The following is a 9,438-nucleotide window of genomic DNA, read 5'->3' as shown; positions in this document are numbered from 1 at the left end:
CAGTCGCAATAGCAGGATTCCCATGCCATGGTTTAAGCACCGGGTGTTCTACTACCCACTCAGCAAGCTAGAGGTGGGGGTAGAGGTGCTAGAGGTCGAGGTAGAGGTATTAGAGGTGGAGGTCAGGCCGCTAGAAGTGGAGGCCAGCCAGTATGAGGCCGTCCTAGGGACGTAGCTTAGAGTGGTGGGGCCCAGCCCCGATGTTATACTCTTCCAGCCAGGCCCGAGGCTGAGGCCTCCGATGCAGCTATCACCAGTACTGTTCTTGTCTGTAGTAGAGATGTTTCTGTTCTATTTGATCTAGGGTTTACATACTCCTATGTGTCATCTTATTTTGCCCCGTATTTGGTCATGGCTAGTGATTCTTTGAGTTCTCCTGTATATGTGTCTACGCTGGTGGGTGATTCTATTATGGTGGATCGTGTCCATCATTCATGTATAGTTGTGATTTGGGGTTTTGAGACCCGAGTAGATCTATTACTTTTTGATATGGTTGATTTTGATGTCATATTGGGGATGGACTGGTTATCACCTTACCACATTATCTTGGACTGTCATGCCAAGACTGTGACCTTAGCCGTGCCAAGTTTACCTCATTTAGAATGGAGGGGGACTCCTAGTTATTCCACTCGTAGGGTTATCTCATATATGAAGGCTCGGCATATGGTTGAGAAGGGATGTCTGGCCTATTTGGCGTATGTTCGTGATTTTAGTGCCGAAGTTACTTCTATGGATTCAGTGCCTATTGTCCGTGAGTTTATAGAGGTATTTCTTGCAGACCTGCCGGGTATGCTGCCCGATAACTTTTGCATTGATTTGGCTTTGGGCACTCAACTCATTTCTATTCTGTCGTATCGTATGGCCCCGCCAAAGTTGAAAGAATTGAAAGAATAGTTTCAAGACTTGTTTGATAAGGGCTTCATTAGACCTAGTGTCTCACCTTGGGGTGCACCAGCGTTGTTTGTTAAGAAGAATGACGGATCGATGAGGATGTGTATAGATTATTGGTAGTTGAACAAAGTCACCATCAAGAACAAGTATCCATTGCTGAGGATTGATGATTTGTTTGATCCGCTTCAGGGCGCCATGGTATTTTCAAAGATTGATTTGAGATCTGGCTACCATCAGTTGAGGATTAGGGCATCCGATATCCCTAATACAGCTTTTCACACTCGGTACGGGCATTATGAGTTCTTAGTGATGTCATTCGGGTTGACAAATGCCCCAGCAACTTTCATAGATTTGATGAACCAAGTGTTCAAGCTTATTTGGATTCCTTCGTGATTGCTTCATTGATGATATTTTGATATATTCCCGTAGCCGTGAGGAGCACGAGCAGCATCTTCGAGTCGTTCTTCAAACTCTGAGGGATAGTGAGTTGTATGCTAAGTTTTCAAAGTGTAAGTTTTGGTTGAGTTCGATTGCATTCTTGGGTCATGTTGTATTAGCAGAGGGTATTCAGGTGGATCCTAAGAAGATTGCGGTAGTCAAGGACTGGCCTAGACCCACATCAGCTACAAAGATCCGGAGTTTCTTAGGTTTGGTAGGTTATTACTGTCGGTTTGTGGAGGGGTGTTCATCTATTACAGCCCCGATGACCAGGTTGACCCAGAAGGGTACCCATTTCAGGTGGTCGGATGAGTGCGAGGCGAGCTTTCAGAAGCTCAAGACAGCTTTGACTATGATGCCAGTGTTGGTTTTGCCCACAGGTTCAGGGCTATATACAATATATTGTGATGCATCACGTATTGGATTTGTTGCGGTATTGATGCGAATGGAAAGGTTATTGCATATGCTTTGCGACAGTTGAAGATCCACCAGAAGATCTATCCAGTTCATGATTTGGAGTTAACAGCCATTGTTCACGTGATGAAGATTTCGAGGCATTATTTATATGGCGTGTCATGTGAGGTGTTCACGGATCACTTGAGTTTGCAATACTTGTTCAAACAGAAGGAGCTAAATTTGAGGCAGAGAAAGTGGTTGGAGCTATTGAAAGACTATGATATCACCATCTTGTATCATCCGGGAAAGGCCAATGTAGAGGCCGATACATTGAGTAGAAAGTCAGCTAGTATGGGCAGCCTTGTGTATATTCCAGTCGGGGAGAGACTGCCTGCTTTGGATGTTCAGGCTTTAGCCAATCAGTTCATGAGGTTGGATGTTTCTGAGACCAGCCGTGTTCTAGCTTGCACAATCGCTCGGTCTTCATTATTTGAGCGTATCCGATATAGGCAGTGTGATGATCCTTATTTGCTTGTCCTTAGAGACACAGTGTGGCACGGAGGTGCTAAGCAGGTTACAGTTGGAGATGATAGAGTTTTGAGGATGCATGGTCGTATTTATGTGCCTGATGTGGATGGACTTCGAGAGTTCATTCTAGAGGAGGCCCATAGTTCCAGGTACTCTATTCATCTGGGCGCCACTAAGATGTATCAGAACTTGCGGCAGCATTATTTGTGAAGGAGAATGAAGAAGGACATTGTTACCTATGCAGCTCGGTGTTTGAATTGTCAGCAGGTAAAGTACGAGCATCAGAAACCTGGTGGTTTGTTTCAGAAGATTGAGATTCCTGAGTGGAAGTGGGAGTGGATCACTATAGACTACGTTGTTGGACTCCCCCAGACTCAGAGGAAGTTCGATGTAGTGTGGGTTATTGTGGATAGGCTGACCAAGTCAGCGCATTTCATTCCTGTGGCAGTTTCCTATTCTTGAGAGCGGTTGGTTGAGATCTATATCCGGGAGATTGTTCGTCTTCATGGTGTGCCCGTGTCTATTATTTCTGACTGGGGTACGTTGTTTACCTTGCACTTCTAGAGAACAATACAACATGAGTTGGGTATGCGGGTCGAGTTGAGCACAACATTTCATCCTCAGACGGACGGACAGTCCGAGCATACTATTCTGATTTTGGAGGATATGCTCAAAGTATGTGTTATTGACTTTGGAGGTTCTTGGGATTAGTTCTTGCCATTAGTAGAGTTTGCCTACAATAACAACTACCAGTTGAGCATTCAGCTGGCTCCCTATGAGGCATTATATGGTAAGATGTGTCGGTCGCCGGTTGGGTGGTTTGAGCCGAGAGAAGCTCGGTTGTTGGGTACAAATTTAGTTTAGGATGCCTTGAACAAGGTAAAGATCATTTAGGATAGGCTCCGTACAGCTCAGTCCAGGCAAAAGAGTTATGCCGACCATAAGGTTCATGATGTGGCATTCGTGGTCGGAGAGCAAGTGTTGCTCCGGGTGTCGCCCATGAAGGGCGTGATGGGATTTGGGAAGAAGGGCAAGCTAAGCCCTAGGTTCATTGGTCCTTTTGAGATTCTGGATCAAGTGGGAGAAATGGCTTACAGACTTGTATTACCGCCGAGTTTATCAGCTATGCACCTAGTTTTTCATGTGTCCATGCTTCAGAAGTATCACAACGATCCATCTCACGTGTTAGATTTCAGCACTGTCCAGTTGGACAAGGATCTGACCTATAAGGAGCCGATGGCCATTCTGGACCGGCAGGTTCGTCAGTTGAGATAGAAGAGTTACCCTTCTGTTCGTGTTCAGTGGAGAGGTCAGCTTGCCGAGGCAGCTACCTGGGAGTCCGAGTTCGATATGCGGAGCCGAAATCCCCATCTTTTCCCCGACTCAGGTACTTCTTTTCTATATCCGTTCGAGGACGAATGGTTGTTTTAAAGGTGGAGGATGTGATGATCCAAAAGGTCATCACTTGATTTACAAGTTAATTCTGTGTTCCAAGGCCTTAAAACCTCCTTTTATCTCACCTCGATTTGCGTGCATTGGCCGGGCATATATCCGGAATGCTTTTATGTGAAAATTTGATAACAATGCTAATTTTGTCTTTAAAATTGAATTTAAGTTGACTTCAGTCAACAATTTAGGTAAACGGACCCGGACCCGTAATTTGACTGTCCCGGAGGGTTCGTAGAAAAATATGGGACTTGGGCATATTCCCGGAATTGAATTCTGAGGTCCCACGCCCGAGAAATGAATTTTTAAAGGAAATTGTTTAACTGAAATTATAAGAGTTTTTGGAAATTTAAATGTGTTTGAATTTGATGGTATCGGGCCCGTATTCTGGTTCCGGAGCCCGGTACAAATCTTATATGGTATTTAATTTGTGCCTGTAAAATTTGGTAAGAAACGGAATTCATATGACGTGAATTGGACCCTCGGTTGTGAAATTTGAAACTTAAGAGTTCTTGATATTTTTCTTTGATTTTGATGCTAAACTTGAAGTTCTAGGTGTTAGTTTGGTTATTTAATCGCACGAGTAAGTCCGTATGATGTTTTAGGTTAGTGTGCATGTTTGTATTGGAGCCCCGAGGGCTCGGGTGAGTTTCTAGTGGGGTTCAGGATGTTTTGGACTTAGAATTTCTGCTGTCATAGTTGTTGCAGGTGCACAATGATTTTGTTCTTCGTGTTCGCGTGGATTCACTCGCGAACGCGTAAGGCAAATTTCCTCAGGGGTTATTTTGTTCTTCGCGAACGCGGAGCTCAGTATGCGAACGCGAAGCTTTGGTGGGTTTCCCATTGCGAACGCGTTCTAGCCCACACAAACACATAGAGTTAGTGGGCCTGGGGGAGGGAGCTCGATTTGTTCTATGCGAACGCGGCCCTTTATCGCGAACACGAAGGCCTAAGGAGTTAAAGCTCTGCAAATGCGGGCCATCCGATGGGAATGCCATTTAGGCCTGACCCATCGCAAACGCGGCAGGCCATTCGCGAACGTGATGAAGGCCTGCGCAGTCTTTTTAAAACATTTTTAAAAATGGGCAGAACCCATTTTCTTCATATTTTCGAACTACCAAGACCTAAAGGCGATTTTCTTCACACAAAGTCATCCCCAAAGTGTTGGTAATCAATTCTAAACTCTACTCTTTCAATTACCCAACGTTTTTCATCACTTTTTAATCAAAAATCAAGAATTTTCATAGTAGAAACTGAGAATTTGGGTAGAGTTAGGCTTTTTGAATAATTGGAATTTAGACCTCGTTATAGGGTCGGATTTTGAAACTAATTGCATATTCGGGCTCGTGGGTGAATGGATGATCGGGTTTTGGTCCGAACCTCGAGTTTTGACCAAGCAGGCTCGGGGTCAATTTTTGATTATTTGGAAAAAATGATAGAAAACCTATAATTTAGCATTGAGGTTGAATTCTTTAGCATTTATTGATGTTGTTAAATTGATTTGGGTTAGATACAAGTAAATTGGAGGCAAAATCTAAAGGGAAAGCGGTGCTTGAGGCTTGAGTTTGGCCGTAGAAGTTGAGGTAAGTATTTGGCCTAACCTTAGCTTGAGGGAATAGGTGTTGTGTCTTAATTATTGTGTGTTAGAGTCGAGTACGACGTATAGGTGAGGAGACGAGTATTTATACGTTGGTGTCAAGCATGCTTGTGAGTCTTATATTCGGACTTGTTGTGATTTTATTATGTATTGATCATGCTTAACTTGACAGTTAGCAATTGTGGTACAAGATTTATGATGAATTCTTAGTAATTGGCAATCGTAAAGTATTGGCTCAGGTTGAGGCCTACTTTGTGAATTAACTGTGGAAATTGGATTGGTTGTAGTTGACTCCCTTGTCGGGATGTTTCTATTAGGATATTGTTTCCCTTTCTGGGATGTTATTGCTTGTGATATTTTTTCCCTTTGCCGGGATATTATTGTTATATCATTGTTCCATTGCCGGGATTCTTTTGTGATTGGTGTTGATTTGTATATTGGGATCGAGTTGCACGCCACAACAATATTATATAGGATCGAGTTGAACACCGCAACAAGGAGTAATAAGGGAGGACAGGTGGGGTCGGGTTGCACGCTACAACAGTATTATATAATTTTTATCGGGTTGCACGTCGCAATAATATTATATGATTTGGATCGGGTTGCACGCCCCAACAGTATTATATGATTTGGATCGGGTTGCGCGCCATAGCAATAAAGAATAAAAGTGGATATTGATTCGTTACTGTTTTCCTTATTCTTCTGATGCGAAATTTAAGATGTTCTTCATGCTTTTCTACTGAGATTCTGTTGGTACTTGATGTTCCCCCCAGCATGTTTTCCCTTCCCATCTTTAGCTGCTAGTTCCCGTTATTATTATTTACCGTATATGCTTTAATTGCACATGTTTATTTGGTAGTCTTGTCCTAGTCTTGTCACTACTTCGCCGAGGTTAGGCTAGACACTTACCAACACATATGGTCAGTTGTGCTAATACTATACTGTGCACTGTGTGCAGATCTCGGTACCGGAGCTTTTGGACCATAGCGAGGTTGCTGCCTTCAGTCCAGTAGAGACCTGAGGTAGTCTTGCAGATGTCCGCAGGCCTTAGCGTCCCCTCCTATCTTTCTATTCTATTTTTATTTACTTCAGTTCCAGACTTGTATCTTTCCATTTAGACGACTGTTTTTAGTATTCGTAGATGGTCTGTGACATTGTGATACCAGTTTTGGGTAGAGTTGTATTTTGGAATTTCGCACTAGCATTTGGTTAAATTATCTGATTTCGTCTTCCATATTTCTTTTATTATTATTATTATTATTATTATTATTATTATTATTATTATTATTATTATTATTATTATTATTATTATTATTATTATTATTATTCCGTTGTTGATCGCACGTTTATTTGAAATTGTTAAAAAGTTAAGGAAAAAGGGTAATAAAATCTATAACACTCGGCTTGCCTAGCTTTTAGAGTAGGTGCCATAACGACTCCCGAGGGTGGGAAGTCCTAGTCGTGACAGATGAATTTTGACCAGCCTTGATAAACAAATAGATCTTTTACCTTACAGTGTAGGGCTTCCATGTCATCAAGGTCGACTAATCTGCCATGAGCGATTGGCTTGTCTTTCAGAGCAATGAAAATCCTTATTTGGAGACTCCCAGTAATTTAGGTCAGACTCTAAAGAACTTGAGAGATCAAATTTCTATTTCTTTGGAGTAAAGGACTCAGGAGGTTCTTCCAGAGGTCTTTTTCCTAGGGCTTTTTCTCCTGAAGGATGAAAATGATATGAGAATTCTGCCTAAGAGGAGGGAAAACCCTTTGAGTGTTCGGACCCTAGGTCTACCTGTTCTGGAGGCAGGGAAGGAGGTTTTGCTCTAGAGCTAGTACTTTTTCTAGTGGAGGCAGAGGTGTTCTTATAGTGTTTAGCCATGGAGGAAACTGGTTGGGGAGAGTTTTGGAGAAGGTTTCTAGGCGATGAGAATGATGGAGATTGAAGAAGGGTTTCTGACGGTTTAGTACAGGAAAGGAAAGGGTGTCGATTCAACAGGCGTGACGATTGGTTTTCCTTTCTTAAACGCTGCAACTGATGTGAAAAGAGAGGAAAAGAGAGGGAATTTGGAGGCGCTATAATGACTGTAAAAAGAGACAATTTAAACATTAGGCATATAAAATATAAAAATATCACATAGGTCTTAATATTAATGATCAATGGAAAAAACACCCAGTAATTCTCTTAAAAAGCAAAATCTGTCTTCAAGTAAAGGTTTGGTGAAAGTATTTGCTAATTGATCAGTAGTTCCAACAAAAGATATTTCCATATTTCTCTTAAGAACATGATCTCTAATGAAATGATGCTTGATATCTATATGCTTTTCCCTAGAGTGATGCACAAGATTTATTGAGAGATATATAGCACTAGAGTTATCACGGAAAATTTGAATGGGTTTAAAGAATAATTTATAGTCACCCAATTGATGAGACATCTATAGTAATTGTGCACAACATTGTCCAATGGCGATATACTCAGTCTCAGTTTGGATAGTGCAACTGATCCTTGGTTTTTACTGTTCTAAGATATTAGTGCTTTTCTAAGTAATTGACATGTTCTACTGGTGCTTTTTCTGTCTTCCTTATCACCTGCAAGATCAACATCTGAAAAACCTTTTAGTTTAAAATTATTAGAGCATGGATACCATAATTCGAGAGAAATAGTTGCAATGAGATATTGAATAATTCTTTTTACTGCAGTCAAGTGTGATTCTTTTGGAGCTGACTGAAAACTGGCACATTGACAAACACTAAACATAACATCTGGTCCACAAGCAGTTAGATAAAGAAGGGAGCCAATCATTCCACGATATTTAGTTTCATTAATAGGTTTTCCCTGTTCATCTTTGTCAAGACTTGTTAAAGGACTCATTGGTGTGCCAATAACTTTAGCATTACTCATACCGAAGTTCTGAATCAACTCCTTTATGAATTTTATCTGACATATGAACGTTCCTTCTTCATATTATTGAATTTGAAGTACAAGAAAGAACGATAGCTCTCCCATCATACTCATTTCAAACTCACTTTTCATAGGATTTGAAAATTCCTTGCACAGAAGAGGATTATCACTACCAAAAATAATACCATCAATGCAAACTTGAATAATGAGATTACTTGTTGATGATCTTTTAATAAAAAGATTAATGTCTACTTTACCTCTTGTAAATCCGTGATCAAGATGAAATGAGCTGAGTCTTTCATACCATACTCGTGAAGCTTGTTTCAGTCCATACAGTGCTTTGGTCAATTTGTACACGTGGTAGGGAAACTTTGAATCTTTAAATCCAGGAGGTTGTTTTACATATACTTCCTCCTCAATGAAACCATTTAAAAAGGCACTCTTGACATCCATTTGGAAGAGCCTAAATCTTTTAAAGGATGCGTAGGCAAGAAGAATTCATATTAATTCCAATCGAGCTACTGGAGCAAAAGTTTCATCGTAGTCGACTCCTTTCTCTTGTGAGTATCCTTGAGCTACTAATCTGGATTTGCTTCTAACAACCTTTCCATCCTCATTTAGCTTATTTCTGAAAACCCATTTTGTTCCAATTATAGGAGCGTTTTCAAGCTTAGGCAGCAGTTTGCATACTTGATTTTTGTCAAATTGATCTAGTTGTTCCTGCATTGCTTGTAACCAGTTTGAGTCTTTCAGAGTTTCCTTTATTTTCTTTGGTTCAACCTGGGAAATTAGTGCTATATTTGCTTTCTTCTTGAGATCTCCCTTGGTTTTCATTCATTCGCTTGGATCTCCTATGATAAACTTTTGAGGATATTCTGGTTCACTTCTCCATTCATTTGGACGAGTTGTACTTATATGAGTGTCACACCTCCTTTTTAAACCCGAGGGAGTATAAGGGAGTTTTTCCAATTAAAGTGACACTATTCGATATGAGATTATTTTATTTGATTTCAGAGTCGCCACTTGGGATAATTATTTTGTTGTCCCAAGTCACCGGTTTATTTTTAAAATCCCAAATTAAGGAGAATTTTGACTTTTTTTAAAAGTCTACGAAACGAGAAATTCTAGATAAAGAATTCTGTTAACCTGGGAGAAGGTGTTAGGTATTCTCGGGTTCCGTGGTTTGAGCACGGTCGCTTAAACTATTAATAATTGGACTATTATCTGATTTACTACATGTTTT

The 9,438-nt window shown here is 40.9% G+C and overlaps 1 protein-coding gene across 1 annotated transcript; it reads right to left on the bottom strand.

Annotated features, from left to right (window-relative positions):
* Window positions 1-8,693: 8,693 nt before the first annotated feature.
* On the bottom strand, window positions 8,694-9,029 carry LOC138883292 (uncharacterized mitochondrial protein AtMg00820-like). The gene has a single exon (XM_070163971.1). It carries the CDS (start codon window positions 9,027-9,029, stop codon window positions 8,694-8,696), a length of 336 nt encoding a protein of 111 aa, XP_070020072.1.
* Window positions 9,030-9,438: the final 409 nt, after the last annotated feature.

Source organism: Nicotiana sylvestris, chromosome 12 (assembly GCF_000393655.2).
Source record: "Nicotiana sylvestris chromosome 12, ASM39365v2, whole genome shotgun sequence".
Taxonomy (NCBI): Eukaryota; Viridiplantae; Streptophyta; class Magnoliopsida; order Solanales; family Solanaceae; genus Nicotiana; species Nicotiana sylvestris.
This window is presented reverse-complemented; position numbering and strand designations above follow the sequence as displayed.